The sequence below is a fragment of the Topomyia yanbarensis genome, chromosome 3, assembly GCF_030247195.1.
Source record: "Topomyia yanbarensis strain Yona2022 chromosome 3, ASM3024719v1, whole genome shotgun sequence".
Taxonomy (NCBI): domain Eukaryota; kingdom Metazoa; phylum Arthropoda; class Insecta; order Diptera; family Culicidae; genus Topomyia; species Topomyia yanbarensis.
The window spans coordinates 348,146,879-348,164,204 of record NC_080672.1 but is presented as its reverse complement, the minus strand read 5'-3'; the positions used below and the strand labels follow the sequence as shown (position 1 = coordinate 348,164,204).

The 17,326-nt window shown below is 36.9% G+C and overlaps 1 protein-coding gene across 6 annotated transcripts in view; it reads left to right on the top strand.

The window, feature by feature from the left end:
- LOC131693144 (hyccin) overlaps nt 1-16,161 on the top strand; it is a 96,096-nt gene extending 79,935 nt beyond the window's left edge. For 4 of the 6 annotated variants that reach the window (XM_058980727.1, XM_058980729.1, XM_058980728.1 and 1 more), the window contains one exon: nt 4,132-16,161. In XM_058980727.1, the coding sequence (XP_058836710.1) occupies nt 4,132-4,805 (674 nt within the window). In that variant the 3' untranslated portion in view covers nt 4,806-16,161. The remainder of the gene's footprint in view (nt 1-4,131) is intronic. The other 2 variants (XM_058980725.1, XR_009306161.1) reach the window with 2 other exon arrangements.
- The last annotated feature ends 1,165 nt before the right edge of the window (nt 16,162-17,326 follow it).

Sequence of the window (17,326 nt, the reverse complement as noted above, 5' to 3'; positions counted from 1 at the left end):
TATAGCTACAGAACTGACACATAGGAATCTGACCAGAGTAGAGGCTCAGCGTTAGTTGCTTATAGCTAATGTTGATCTTGGCAAAAAAACAGGTAGGAAGAGATAGGTTTGGTCAGCCGCATACCAAACACGCAAACGTCGTTGTGAGCACCATTGCAAATGTTTCTCCAAGTATCGTTCGTGATGGGTGCCTATTGTCCATATTACAACATGAATTTTAAATGTGGTCTGATTTGGTGTGCGGTACTTAGATTTCAGCCTCATCGCTGTATGCAGGGATCTGGATTTTGACGTTGTCATGTTCGCCTTAGTGTTACATGCTGTTCTTTGCAATGATGTTTTCTGTCTGAGCTAAACTTTTCAACGTTACCAGTATACAATTACGGACGTGGTGTAGCTGTATATATGCTTGAGATTAAGATCCAGTAACTTTTTCACCTCGCTTTTAGTAATTGTTCCACATCGTCGACTGCTGGTCTAACTTAAGTAAATCGAAATATTTTACTCCCGTATTCACAAGAATATTAAAGTAGTGAGAAAAACTCATATAGAGTTTTGTATACGATTACTTTGCAGATTGAAATCGCTTCAATTCAATGTGTTTTAGTCCCGTGAAAGATAGTCCGATTTGTTTGAAATTTTCAGCGAATATTTTAAAACAATTTCACATTAAGAAAATCGATTTTTTTTTAAATTTATTTTATTCCACGTTCTCGTACGTGCTGTTTTCGTTACGTATACGTCAAGGCGTACCCCAAAGATTGCTCATCGCTGTTTCTCTCGTTAACCCGTCGACGAACCGGCGTCATTAACTGCGTTTTTTGGCTGTCATTAGTCTTTTCACTCGCGTGTCTAATGACGTGTGCTTTCGAAAACTAGCGGGTACCCCGTCGTCCCGGAAGGTATTATACGCACTACGGACGTCTCCGCATACAGACCAGAGCACTCTTTGTCCAACCACGGCACGTGCACGGGGTGGGAGACCGTCCGTGGGTATTCGTGCCGGGTACCGATTTAGTCTAAGCTTGATTCGCGCTGTCGAGAATCAAGCCAGCTAAAAACCAGTTCTTTTCCTCCGGATGAAGTTCTTATTTTGGTTCAATTTTGGCGGATATCGCAGTCGTGTGTCCGTGTGAGGTCATACGAGACATTGCTTGTTTCTGATGGTCTTGATCCGTTAGTAATTCAAATAACGATGGGCAAATGGTCGCTACCGCGGGGATCAGAGTTCACCTTTCACATGCATTTTAACCGTAGCGAAGTAGAGTATAGCGATAAATCCGATGCGCTTTCTCATGCTGATGGTGTAGGGATCTGTCTCCCGTGTTAAATATGGTTATATTGAAATTGTCGCAATGATCTTGGACTAATGTTGATCTGTTATCATCATGAAGACAACCCCATACGGTACCGTGCGAGATAAAGTCTCCTAGACTTAGCCGCGGTGTCGGTAATAATTCTGTGATATTACAGGGTTCGGTGCCCTAACGAGGCTCTAGGAGGAATGTAGATGGAAGCAATGCAGATGTATTTGCCTTTGATTCTAGTTTGACAAGCGACAACTTCAATGCCTGGTGTCGAAGGGAGGTTAATTCGATCGAAAGAATAGCACTTCTTGATCTCCAAATGTACTTCTTCGTAAGGGTCTGGCCTCGACGAGACGAATAATACTAAAATCGCGGAAGTTACGATCTATATTGGAAGCTAGCCAAGTTTCGGATAATGCAAATGCAACGGATCTTAAGGTGTTTAGTAAGATTTTGAAAGAATCCATTTTCGGGAGAATACTTCTGCAATTACACTTTGTCACAGTGATCGAAACGGTGACCTCGTTCGATGACTTAGTTATCGAATGATACGATCGCTGCGAAGAGGGGTCATTTAGCAGTCAACTGTTATCAGAAGACTTTTAAGAGGATCAGTAATATTAAAAGTAGTGAAAATTAAGTCCACGATGTCAGAGCATTTTATTAGTCCAGTACTGAACTGAGTATCTATTTGTGAAAAGGGGACATTTGGGATTTTTGGTGTCCCTGGAAGTGGTGGATATTCCTTGTTGGAATTCAACTTTCCAAGTCCGGGAGCAACTTGTTTCGGCACTTCCATTCGATTCATTGGTTGTAGATGGCGCACTCTCAGAGAAGGACACCTTGGGACCCTTACGAAGGAGTTTAGGGAAGAAAAGATTTCTCCTCTTTCTGGATTCTCCCGAGTAAACAAAAGGGTTCGACGATTCGGTTTGCCCGCTCAGTCCTATTGCCTACGCGGAGCTTGATAACAACAGCTGAAACTTTGTCTATCGTACGAATTTCGCCGACGGCCAGTGGTTCAGTAATTAGGGACGATCCATAAATGACGTAGCATTTTTTGAGTGATTTTTAACACCCCCCTCCCCCATCGTAGCATTTCGTCACAAACCTCTAAATACCCTCGCTGGTAATTACGTAGCTTGACGGTAATCCCCCCCCCCCTTGTCCCGGTAAAATAAAAAAAAAATAACCGATGTTAGTTATTCCCCTTTAAAAAAGCTACGTAGCATGACATGACCCCCTACCCCCTGTCGTCACACATCATCACTAAATACAAAACTCCCCCCTCCCCCATATAATGCTACGTCATTTACGGATGATCCCTAAGCGTGGACGCCTCTCACCCAGTGAGTTTCGGTTCAATTTGTGGGGAAATATCTGTTTTCTGGTCTTCCTTCGGAAGGGAAGTGTAGCCATTGGTCCCGCTTCATGTATTGATGGGCCGATATCTAGGGTCCAGATGGTGAAGTCACCTCTCTGGCGTCGGAAATAGGCACTGACTGCGGACAGAGACTGATGAAAAATAAAATAGAAAAAAAACAAAAAAACTTTTTTGACATCGAAACTGATAATAGGGGCCTGACAAAACTGAAAATATTTGAGCTGTTAGAAACCTCCCTCCTAAAATAAAAGGCTGCGCACGCCTATGGCAGTAACATTAATTGTTCATGATGTAAATGTAAATGCATGAGTTCCACGTCAACAGATGTAGGGCCAGTAGTAACCATTATTACTATTGTTCTATGATAGTAGCGTAAATACCTACTATTGTTAATTTCTATTCCTGTCATGCATTGATCCTTTTCAGCGTAGGTGGCTTTACATAATAGATTATATCTTTATCTATTATCTGAAATGACACAATCTACGACTTATTATATCCGTATTATAGGGTTTTCTATCATCCGTTATCAAAGCCAGCTGAACATTTCCGACGCTATTTTATGGCGATGTGCATCATCGTTGTTCGATATCAGATAGTTGTTATATCATAATTCGTACATGCTGGCGTCATAGTTTCTGAGCCTCTCTGTTTCCGATAAAATTCCAGGGCTGTGTTCATTCTTTTTTGATATCCAATGCCGTTTTTCATTGAAATAAACCGAGGCAATGGACTACACTTGCGTTGCATTTTTTAGCGGAAGTGTAAATAAAGTTCGATCTTTTGCTAGAAAATGCAGCCTTAGTGCAATCCTCTACCCAGAGATTTTTCAATGAAAAACGGCATAAGTAATCGAGCTTCGTTGACCTGTGTCATTTCCCTGATTGATGTAAGGTTTCAAATGATTTCAAATAGTATTCACTCAAATGAAGTGGCCTTGCATTTAATATGTACCTAGAGCTAGGTTGTTTGCATCACATATTCTGTCCCCGTGTGTAGTTTTATCAATGCACTGCAATTTAAGTGTCCTTGTCCACAGCAGCTCTGTTTCCCTTGATGGTTTAGTGGTTTGGAAAAGAGTGACCAGAGATTATGAAGTGCTGTGTAAGGCACAACTTTCTTCCCAATTAAGAATGTAAGACATAGACTCACGTGGATGCATATTTCCTTGTCACGTGGTATCCGTCTCTAATTGAAACACACGTTTAATTAACCCCGACAGAAAAAGGACGAAAGCAGCAGTGTGTATTTCGTAACATCAAAACACAACACGAGTTTCCTTGTCAGGGAATCTACATAGATGACACACACTCTTTTACGTATATGGCTATAAAGCGATCTGGAAAGTTCCTAACCGGAAAGCCTCCAGCAATTAATCTGTTTACTGTCGAGAACTAGTAAGATACTAATTGGTTTCGTTTTTCATTCCTTCCCAAATAGACGATATTCCCATTCAGGGCCCGAAGGAGGAGAACGGTCAGCTTAGTAGTATCAACGAGGAGAGCGAAAGCGGTGATGGGCCTAAAACAGCAACTGGCACTGGTGCCGGCCCTGGCGGAGGCGGTAAGGTAAAAGATTCCAAAACTCACAAGGTCCTCGTTGGTTTTATGAAGCTGAAAGATAAGGATAAGGAGAAAGACGATGGTAGCGGTGTTGGTTCCGGTGGCAGCGGCAGTAAGCAGGGTGCAGTGGGTGTGAAGAAGGCTCTTGGTGCGAAGGAGAAGCTTGGTGGCAAACAGTCGCTTCTGCTGCAGACCGGCAGTGGAGAGTTGATGGAGACGGACAAAACTAGCCCGCTGACGGTGACGAAACGGAAGAGCAGTAGTATCGATATTATCAGTGTGCCGGCGAGTATGGTTGGAACCGGCGAACTGATCAATTTTAAGCAATCGGCACCGGTGCTCTCGAACGGTGGTGTTCTGATGAGTGCCGGAGGTGGTGACGATAAGGGTTTGAATATGTTAAACTCAACGGAACGTAACGGGGCCGGTAACTCACTGGAGGTGGGGGAATCGTTTGATTCTGGCAGCGAAATGGTGATGAATAACAACAACCCGGAAAAATCGGTGCTGGATGTGAAGACGCATAGCAGTATACAAGTTAGTCAAGTTTAAGATTTAGTTGCAGTGTACCTTTATGAGTTTTATAAACGTGTATAGTTGGCTTTTTGGCAGTATTTTGCTTTAGGCGCCAGTGGGTTCTACGTCCTTTGTTTGTGATTATGTTTTCGGTTCTGTTGGAAGCTATCGTTTGTTTAAGTTTTATTCAAAGCAGTTTCGTACTCCCTAGAATGATGTAACTGACTTCTGAGCACTGTGAGTGGTCAATATAGCGTTGTAATATTAGCTGATAACCACAAGTCTGACTCTTTTGCTATTTCGATTCAAATGGATTAACCGTCAATCGTAGACGTTAGCGAGCTAAAAGACATGCACAAAAGCACCGTAGGTAGTCTGTTACTTCATTTTCAAGGGGTTGCGATGCTTATAGCTAGTTACTCGTATTATTTAATTACATTTGTTAATATTATATTCATAAGATTTTCTCGGTTGATATTACTCGAATTGACGCTAATTTAGCCAACTATAGTAATGCTTCTTCATCGCTGAAGCTGCTGCTCATGATATCCGGAAAATCCAGACCTTTAAGCTCACAATCTAATTCTGAAAAGTTCAAAGTTAACCACATCTCCACTTGTCTTCCACCATCCATTTGTTGTGCATCCATCACTCAAGCAAACGGTCAATCAAACATATTCGCATAAAATATGTTCATTTAATTTTCACAATCGTTTGAACTGATTTGTTGGCATTCCTATATTTTATTAGCAGTTTTTTGGTTACACGGAAAACCGATTCATCACAATTTCAACTAAAAAATTAGTTGAGTTTTTGGTTTCGTCTAGTTAATATTTGGGCGAACTAAATTTTTGTTGAAAACAATAATCCAACGTTGTTGGTTTGATGCTGTCAGTTTCAGTCTGGACACGAACGTTTCATCCTAGCACAAAACTTAAAAAGCTAAAGCACAAAACTTGAAAAGCTACATGAGCTAAAGCTTGAAACGCTTGTCTCAGCTTGTAACGCTTGTTTTAGTCCAGACACAATTGCATATGCCGTTACACTACCTTTTCAGCCAAGACACAAACGACTAGAATTCAACTAATCTCATTGTTGAATTAAACTGCTTCATCGTAAAATACAACATAGGATATTTCAAACGTTTTGTTTCACCGACCGACGGATGAAAGGTATGGAATTAAATTGTTGAAAAATTCCGTATGTCAGTAATTCACACGTAAATATAATACAGAGTTATGTTTCTCATAATGTTATCTTTTTATAAACTGCAATCTTAAATGAGACGAAATAGCCAAAGGTATTTAAGGATTGTTGGAAATTGATTGATTTGAATTTTAGAATAAAGGTATATTTTTTTTCTATTTAGTCACAAACACTATCCAGCACTACAAAAAAAACTTCATACTTATTCCACATCTAGTTTGGAATCTCAAACGATGAAAAATAATTATCATATTGCATATTACATTGGTTAATAATTGAAATGTTATTATATAATCGACTAAATCTGAAATAGAATGATTTTGACAATTTTAGACAATACTTTCAATTTTCAGTGCACATGTATTGAAAAAAATGCCAATAAAAATCATCCCTTTATTGAAATGTTTTTAAAGAAAAACTAGGTAAAACCAAAATGAGGTCAGTTGAATTTCTGTTTTTTTTTGTGTACTGGTTCAGGTAGTTGCGTCCAGGATAAAACAAGCTTTCCAAGCTGAGACAACTACCTACGTGCTTAACCGTTATGCCCAGCGTGTATGAACATAGTTGCTGTCGCTACCTTGATGTATTTCAGTAAGGTGTGCATCTTAGCTACTTGCTGTCATTTCGTATGATGTGCGTCTTGAATCAAAATCAATAATAATTTTCAATAACTATTATTTGAGAATCTCTCAAAATTAAGAGAAAATTTAGTTACGTTATTCATTTTTCTGTTGAAATCAACTAATTAGGAAAAAAAAATTTGTTTTGTTATTTTCTTCATCGAATGGCTTTCAGTGTATATTAAAATACTTCATTCAAAATGTTCCCCGATCTTTTAGATTTTTCCAATTACAGCACACATTTACTGCTTCGTTATCGGTTCTTATTGCATAATAAATCACACGGCTGCTGCTGATAGTAAGCAAATAAATTGAAATAATGTTCTTTAGGGTTGAGTCGGATCTGAATCCTGAATTATTTGACACAGTGATGATGCATAAGCTTCAGTCTCTCTGCACATCGACTGCACGCCTATTGTGTTCGATTTCGCACAGCTTGAAAGGTCGAGGCTTGCCTGAAGCTGACCATCTCTTCGTGGTACCCGGTTAATCATCACTAGCTGATTTCTCTTCCGGCATACTCGCTGGGCCGAGATCGCAAGGCTGAAAATCGTAAGACCGAATTTACATAAGGCCGAATCTAAAAGGCTGAAAAATCAAAAGACGAACTTTTAAATGGCAAACTTTCTGGAAAACGAAATTTCAAACGGCAAACTTTTCAGAAGGCGGAATTTCATAAAGCAAACTTTTTAGAAGGCGCAAGTTGAAAAAGCAAACTGATATCAGCATTTCGATACGAAATTTCTTCCACATCGATCGGATTCGAATCGTTGTTATGACGTTTTTTTGTGTAGAAAGGCATTGGTTGTTGCTTCTAAAAACAGTAACCATCCTACCAGCGAAATGGTCCTGTGCATTGGTTTTGTGCTCCATAGTCACATTCCAGTTCACATTTTTTTCTTTGTCTTCTAATTTATTGGCTTAAAACAACTCAAATAATAGATGTGTTTTTGAAGACCCCTAACGGAGACTCCCAGTTGCCAGTTACTTAGAAATTATAGAAACCATTTACCATTAGTTTACTATAATTGAATAGGGGAACCCGGGGCTATAAAGACCGTGACGGTAATTCGGATCCCCTCGATTTCTCAGAAAATCGTAAGACTTTCTAACTGTCGTACCTATTCGTGGAAGCGCCGTTCTGAAACATTAATTTTGACAGATGAATCTCATTCTACAGATTTTTTAGAAAGGAGATACAAACTGCTTCATTCTTTCGTTTTTCTCCAAACAAAAATCATTATGGGTCATTCAACGCGAAGTGATCAAAAAAGATGCAAACTTGAAATCGACCTTCACGGATTTGAACCAAATGTGGAGGAATTGTTCATCTAGGGCCAATATATAAAAACCCAAATTTTTGTGACAATTGAACCACCCTTCGGGTCATGGGAGCACCCCCCGTTTTGGCAAATTGCCAACACCCTTGATTTTCTTTTGATCTTATCTCCGGTTCAATTTACTCTAGAATCAAACCACAAGATGGCTTTTGTAGAAAATTGTTCAAGGAATCTAGAAAAAATATTATTTTTTGCCGGCAGTGATGCCAACTATGCAATTTTTTCAGTTAAATATTAAAAGTTAATTTTTCTCTCAATATGTATATTTTAATTTTGAAAATTTTAATGCCATCGTGTTCCTCAGACATTTTTACATAAAAAACACTTATCCCAATATAATATGAGCGCATCCTGAGATACACCGTTTTGAAGGGAAAAACTCCGATTTTCTCATATAAAAATCCATTTTTATTGGCCAAAATTGAGAAAATCTTCGAACGGTCATAAAAATCGACCCTGATCTGCTAGAAGCAAACCAAAAACATAGTTTTTCATCATTTCTCGCCTACTTCACAAAAAATTAGGTTTGAACTCAGAATACTCAAGTTGGTTTTTTAGTGTTGTGCGCTTGCGATTTTATATAGGAAATTGCGGTTTTTTCTCTTCAATACGGTGTATCTCAAGATGCGCTCATATTATATTGGGATGATAAGTGTTTTTTATGTAAAAATGTCTGAGGAACGCGATGGCATTAAAATTTTCAAAATTAAAATATATATATTGAGAGAAAAATTAACTTTTAATATTTAACTGAAAAAATCGCATAGTTATCATCACTGCCGGCAAAAAATAATATTTTTTTTCTAGATTCCTTGAACAATTTTCTTCAAAAGCCATCTTGTGGTTTGATTCTAGAGTAAATAGAACCGGAGATAAGATCAAAAGAAAATCAAGGGTTTTGGCAATTTGCCAAAACGGGGGGTGCTCCTATGACCCGAGGGGTGGTTCAATTGTTAAAAAAAATTGGGTTTTTATATATTGGCCCTAGATGAACGATTCCTCCAAATTTGGTTCAAATCCGTGTAGGTCGATTACACATGCCTTGATCACTTCGCATGGAATGACCCTTATACATAATGGTAAAACCACGATTAAAGTAACAAATAAAAGTGAAAAAATAACAGATAAGTGTTTTAGAAAGCTTGAGGCTCCTATTTTATGGAATGATTATTGTTTGTGTGAAAACAAAGATATTTCCAAGACGCTCACCACTTTTGTGCGAAACGATCATACGGGGTTATTCGGACCCCCCATTCCATCAACCACCGTTCAGCGGCTGGCAACTGCGCACACGGTTGCACACATCACAGCAAAGAAAATTCATGATGCGCCAATCGACAGCTGTAACTGCCCAGATTAATTTTTTTAGCGTATTTTTTTTTGCTTCTCAGAGAGTTTCTCAAATAAATATTTCCTAGGTCAACATAATTTCATTGTAAAAGAATGGAAAACGTAGAGTTTTGTAAACCGTCACCGTTCGCTGCCATGGAGCGGCACTGAAATGATGTACAGCTGCTGAAGATAGTCGTTGGAAGCGACGGCCCCTCGTAAGCAAACCTGTGATCTTCGCGTATACCCGGTTTACTCGAACATAAAGATTGATTCCTTCTTTCAAACGTGAGAAGTTCTTTAAATTTGTATGCAAATAAATTTTGCAAGCAAATTTGTGAACTTCTGCCTAATATACTGAAACATAGCGGTTGATTCGAGCTTTTTTGAATCTGTATTAAAATCGAAATTAGTGCACATTTCGACTTAAAGTTTGACGGGTTTTAGAGCATTTATCCTTCTTTGGCATTTGAAAAACTTCGTACGTAAACCCACGATCTACCCGATTGCCCGGTTTACTCAAATATAGGGATGATCCAAAAATGACGTAGCATTTTTTGAGTGATTTTTAGCACCCCCCTCCTCCATCGTAGCATTTCGTCACAAAATTCCATATACCCCCCTGATAATTACGTAGCTTGACGGTAACCCTCACCCCCCTCGTTGTCCCCGTAAAAAATTTAAAAAAAATCAAAAACGATGTTAGTTAGATGAAACGGGTAAGATTGTCGTGACATCTGGTCAACCCCTATTCCCCTTTAAAAAAGCTACGTAGCATGACATGACCCCCTACCCCCCCTGTCGTCACACATCATCACAAAATACAAAACTCCCCCCTGCCCCATATAATGCTACGTCATTTATGGATGGTCCCATAGGGCACAATACTTTGGAGGATATTTTCATACCTTATGTCACATTGTATTTATCTTACACGACTATTATGTCAAATGATCATGTTATGTCTAATGCCCAACGATATTATACTGAAAAACTTTATGCCAAACAGGGACAATTTTTCATGCGTTGTGGTGCATTGTTCTGACACATTTTTGAATTTAATCATTATTTATTTATAAACTTTCGAGGTAGTAACTAGGAACAAAGTTCAATGCGTTTCATTGCTCGTATTCATATGACGGTTAGTGATGAATAAAATATATGAAGATGAAATTTCCTGGTCCATGGTCCCAGTTACAAGGAAAATGCAGCTTTTTGAGTCACCATTACAAATAGCTTACCGAAGCAGATGTTTCATACTGAACTTTGAATGTTTCATGTTGGAAAATGTCTTAAGCCTTTTCTCCCCTTTATTCCACCACTCCATACGTTCCATCATTTAAAGAACTTGAAAAACTATTCAGCCAAAGGCAAACTTTTGCCGGATAGCACTTTGAGCTCTTTGAGAATTTTTCACATAACTCAATCATGAAAAAAATTCAATGGATTATCTATTTGTGCTCTTTTCAAATATCACAAAAGGAACCTTCCCCTCATAACAAATATTTGAGTGATAATCCAAATGAAACCATTGTTACGAACTTCTTAGTTATTTTTTTTTAATTTTCGGTCAACTACTTTACTCTGGCAAAAAGTTTTCTGAATTTTGATTCTTCGTAAAGAAAATTTTTCTGCGCTCTGGTATTTTTTAGAGATAATATTTTTTGGGATTTGGCGCTTTCTGTAAAATATATTTCCGTGGAAAAAATTTCGGCATTTTATTGTCTGGGGGATGGTTTTCTGGCTAATGTTATAGAATCTAAATATAGCTATGCCAAACGACTAATTATGCTAAATTAAAATTTTCTAAACATGAACATAATTATCCTCAGCAGTAGCACGGCTCAAAATTATGCCAAATGGCCTCGCTTCTCGCACAGTTTTAAGTTATGTCTATTGCCATGAAAATAAAAATATATGTCAATTGACCTTCAGTTTGACCACTTCTCAAAATTACGCCCAAAGTCCGTTATGCCAAATAGATATGTGCGCCGATTCATTTTCGATCGGCGGTGGCGTAAGTTATATTTTTAGACGACGGCGGCGGCGTTTGCGTCGTCACACTCTTGGTACTTACCGTCGGCGTGTGTCGGCGTGACCAATATCGACATTATTGACAGTCATGGCAGTATTCTATTGTAACAGACTGCAGCATAAAAGGCTGGTTGTACTAATGAGGAATTCTATGAAGGTCCGTCCGAAAATCTCCAAAATCCTGACCGACCATTTTATATTCCGTTGAAACTTTTCAGGATTCATCGGCATGGAAGACTAAACATTTTCCACAGTCAATAAGATTATTTTCACTCAAGCGCATTTTTTTAAAAGGGCGTAGATGTTTCTATGCGCATTAATTTCAATTTTTTTGTTCGGTTACTCTATTTTATACAGAAAAACTATCTGAGAACAAGTTACAGGGAATGAATACTTCTTCACGAAAAAATATACACTGAAAAAAATATTGTGTCATTTTTTACCAAAACAAAATCTTATATTAAAACATAAAATTGCCATAAAACCCATTTTTTTTAAATTTTTGTATTTTGTCAACAAAACCCTAAAGAGAAAAAAAGACATTTTGAATGTAATTGCATGATGGAGAACTTATCGGTAAATAAGTTTTTCTAACAATAACTTTATACATGTTTTTAAATTGCATACTGATTGGCATACAAACCTGTAATTTTATTACAGAATATAATTCTAAGTATAATTTTAAATCAAAATGCATTTAACGAAAATCTTCTAAAATGCGATAGTTTTCGAGATACTTGGAGAGTTGCTCCTACAAAAGCAATTAATTGGTGTAAGTATGCCCTTTTTAAAAGTTATTCAAATTACCACATCATAAAATGACAAAAATCTAATGTTTATCGTTTTAAAGACGTAAAACAAACTTTTTCAATGTATTCGGATCATCGAGAAACTTTTGACATATTTTTATAATTCCTACTATTTGCAGTCAAAAATACAATTTTATTTTTGAATGTGATTCTAACCGCCATTTTAAATCGCAATGGTCATAACAAAAATTTTCGGAAATGTGGTAGTTCTCGAGATATTTTAAATTTTGTTTTAAAATCACAATTATTTTGTATTATTATGACCTTTTCATAAGCCATTCGCGTTTCTCCATTAAAAGGAATAGGTTTTTCGAAAATCCCACAACATTTCCTATAACTTTCTCTTTGACATCAAGGCGATATTGTAAACCATTTGAAAGCTATATGAAAACAACCAACATTTTATTCAACTACATAGTTTAATCATCAGACCCTATGGTTGAATAATATTTTGATTGTTTTTGTGTAGCTTTCAAATGGTTTACAATATCGCCTTGATGTCAAACAGAAATCTACATTGAATTTTATGGGCTTTTTTAAAAAAAAACCTATTGTTGTTGACAGAGAAACGCGAATAACTTATGAATAGGTCATAATAAAACAAAATAATTGTGTTATTAAAACAAACTTTAAAATATCTCGAGAACTACCACATTTCAGAAATTTTTTGTTATGAGCATTTCGATTTAAAATTGCGTTTAGAATCATATTCAAAAGTAAAATTGTATTTTTGACTTCAAATAGTATGAATTATAAAAATATGTCGAAAGTTGTTGTTATGAAAACTTTTTTTTAAAAGCTCCAAATACATTGAAAAAGTTTCTTTCACGTCTTTAAAATGATAAATATTAGATTTTTACTATGCTATATTTAGATTAGATTTTTGACATTTTATGATGGGGTCATGCGAATAACTCCTAAAAGGGCATAATTACACAAATTAAATGTTTTTGTTGGAGGGAAATTCCCAAAAACTCTAAAATTATCGCATTTTGGAAAATTTTTGTTAAATGCATTTTGATTTAAAATGATACTTATTCTGTAATAAAATTACAGTTTTGTATGTTAATTAGTATGAAATTTAAAAACATGTATAAATTTATTGTTAGAAAAACTTTTTTACCAACACGTTCTCCATCATGCAATTACATTCAAAATGTTTCTTTTCTATTTAGGTTTTTGTTGACAAAATATAGAAAATTTAAAAAAATTGTTTATTTTTGCAATTTAAATTTTTAATATAAATTTTTGTTTTTGTAAAAAAATGACACAATATGATTTTCAGTGTATATTTTTTTCGTGAAGAAATTTTCATTCCCTGTAACTCGTTCTCAGAAACTTTTGCTGTATAAAATAGAGTAATCGACCAAAAATCATTGGAAATTAATGTACGTAGAAACGTTTAAGCCCTTTTGAAAAATCGCTCTTGTATAAAAATATTGCAATTGCCAGAAAAAATCATGGTGATTCGTAAACCGAACACAACTGCAAAGTTTCGTTCGAATCGACGAACGACGTCATATTTTGCGGTCGGCCGGTTTCTCATGGAATCCTTCTAATACTGAACATCATTTCTGGGTGGAGCTCGACCACACGACGAATAATTTATGAGATCAGATACATATCCTCACTGCCGCCAGATCACGGTCACAACTTGATGAATAATAAATAAACCTCGAATTGATAAAAATATTTGTGTTTTCATGAAACTAGTTCACGCAAAAAATACATGGCGTTGTACTCGAACGTTTAATAGGGTTACTGTGTTTGTGTCCGCGTGGCCAATTCTCACCCCAGTGGGTCCGGGTTCAATCCTATCCGAGGTCGTTGAGGTGTCTGAAGTGAAAAATCTGTTATCACGGCTTCCTTTGGAAGGGAAGTAAAGCCATTGGTCCCATTCTACGCGTAGATAGGCCGATATCTAGAGTCCAGATGGTGGAGTCACCTCTCTCGCATCGGCACTCAGTGCGGACAGAGGCCGACGGAAAATAAGACAATAAGACTTTATCGTCTAAAAAAGCCGAAAATTCTTTCGACGTTTCGGTCCTTATTGGACCTTTCTCAAGGAAACTGTGAATTTTATTGTTTTATTGTAGATGACAATTCCAAAAACTCAAAATAACTTAATGGGCACAATAAAATTCACAGATTCCTTAAGAAAGGTCCAATAAGGGCCGAAACGTCGAAAGAGCACACAGGAGTTCTTTAATAAAAACAGAAGAGCCGATTCCTAACCTAAAGAAATAAACTATAAGGGACCATCCATAAATGACGTAGCATTATATGGGGGAGGGGAGAGTTTTGTATTTTGTGATGATGTGTGACGACAGGGGGGTAGGGGGTCATGTCATGCTACGTAGCTTTTTAAAGGGGAATAGGGGTTGATCTGATGTCACGACAATCTTACCCGTTTCATCTAACTAACATCGTTTTTGATTTTTTTTAATTTTTTTACGGGGACAACGGAGGGGTGAGGGTTACCGTCAAGCTACGTAATTATCAGGGGGGTATATAGAATTTTATGACGAAATGCTACGATGGGGGAGGGGAGTGTTAAAAATCACTCAAAAAATGCTACGTCATTTATGGATCATCCCTAAACAGTCGAAAATACAGCCAGCTCCTTTTGACAATTAATTGTTTATAGTTTTGGCGTTGGAATAAATAGAAATTAAATCAATAAATAAGATTTTGGCTTCTGAAAACTTGAGTAGTATATTTTTGAAATCTTATTGTTTTAGCAGGGCGCCAATTAGGTAACAAGGGAAAACTATGGTCAGGAATTTCAGCAATTGATTATTTGACATATTCCTTATAATTATTCTTGTTGCTCATTTGATATTTCTACCCTTTCAAAATAAGGGTGCATGTTTGAATATTCCTCCTTCGGCATGTTGTCGTTTGAAATTAGTTAGAAAATTAATTAGAAATTAGGAATGATTGTATTAATCGCAAATGATTTCTTCCACGATTAATCAATCAAGAAGAACACAATGTGAAACAATTGAATATTAAAAAAAAGTTTGCTCTATGAGTTTTGACCTTTTGGATTTTTGAGTTTTCCGCCATTTGATTTTTTCAACTTTTTAGTATTAGGCCTTTTGAATTTTTGCCTTTTGAAAGTTCGTCTTACTTTTTTCGGTCCTTTGATTTTTAGTCTTTCGATACTAAATCATACTGGGAACATGTGCATTGTGCAACTCACTGTACAACAACGTGTCTATATATTAACCCATTCCTCATTTTTCATTATCAATCATTTCCATTTTGGTATGACATATTTGGATCAAGTTTTAAGAGAATTCGATGAACAAATCCTAGCGTGGATAACTTTGACGAAAAAGCATCAATACAGCTCCGTCCAGTCAAAAGAAACTTGAACACCGACCTCTTATACATTGACCAAAGTGTGACGTTATGTAGCATGCACACCAATCCTCACGCGCTACCCGATCCTTCAATACCATTCAATAATGATGTGTAATGCTGTTTAATGCCACCCGACATTGAACCAATCTCCTGGTCATTATATTGAAAGAAAAAGCTTCGCATTACTCCCCACTGAGTCGTATCGAAGGAACGTGTCTTCTCAATGGTCTTCAAACAATGGAGTCACTTGGTTCCCTACATCGCAAAAAATATAAAATTATCGGGGTTCCCAAATCACGTAGTGCTACGCTACTACTTCAAAGTATCGCCTGATAAAACAACCGCCGATATCTGACCGGTTCGTTCTAAAACGTGCTAGTAATTTACATACTGAAATGACAAAAATCACTTGTAACGTAAAATAAACAACAAAACGACTAATCTTCTCTCACCATCAGCTCTGGCGGATCTGAGTCCACACAAACCTATCGTATGGCACTTTCCGGAGTACCGCTTCACAGTCGTGTGTTATCGACCGGAAAACGTCACTGTCACTGTATTGAATCTCTGTTTGCGAAAGCGAAAAAAAGCAAAATCGAACCAACTCAACTCACTTGATGTTCACAAAGAGCTGGCTGATCATAGAGCTTATGCGGTGCGGTCGTTTTTTTTTATTTCATCTCAATGAATCAGCGGGTTTTTATTTTCAGTCGTGTGTCATTAGCAGCTGTTATTTATTCGCCGTCGTAGCATTAGCAAACTTTTTCGTTTGCAACAGTCGTCCCTGTGCACAGAGGGAAGCGTACCTACTAGGTGTATGTGGAACTTTTTTCCCGTTCATTGACTACCCCTTTTTCCTATTTAGTTTTCGTTTGCGGTGGATTGAGGTAGTCGAGCTGAAAGCACTGTTTTTTATTGTAACAAAGCAATACAGATCTAATATATTTTAAGAGATAACTTAGTTGCCAAACATCATGGGGAAAATTAGCGGATCGCTGATTCGAGGTCCTAATTAGTTAAGGAAGAAAATAAATTGAAGCTTCGCGAACATAATGACACAGGGTTTTGCTAACTTGTTAGTAAAATCATCGACATTTATTCATCAATGAAAACATTGGAACGAAACAGCAAGTAAACATCAAATTTAATTCGCTATATTTATTGTAAAATCTGAAACAGTTGTGAAAGTTTAGAATTGTACGGTAACAAAAAATCATATGTAGAGAATGACCACATTTCTCGACCCATAAACATAAGCTAAATTCTCTGTTGAAAAGTTATTATCGATGAATGTGACTGTTACTTGCATTACATATTCAAATTTAGCAAACCAAAATAAAACAAGCAAAGCAAAACAAATACAAATTACGAACACAAACATCCTTACCGTGCATATACACTTATACATAATAGATATTTAGAAACAATATTTACTGGATCAATAACTGGAAACATTCACTGTAAATCATTGTAGCGTCATTCGATTAATCTTATAGACACCCTTAACAAACAATAATACGTGTAAGTTTGACTGTAATATTTTACTTTCGGTGTAAATACTTAATATAATCAGAAGAAAAAAATCAAGAACAGTAGTATCGGCAAAGGGTAGGGATATGCTTGGGTACGGTGTTCAATTTGAATGAAATATGTTGGAAATGTGTATTACTCGGAAAAATGACAGGATCCCATCCATAACCACATCAATTCACCTGTCGAAACTTGGTAACCCGTGATACTAACAGAAAGCAACATGACTTTTAGGGCTGATGAACATCGGTTTAGATGTTTCAATGATGTACAGGATAACCTAGTAGACTAGCTGAAGTGAACGCGTGTAGGAAGATGGA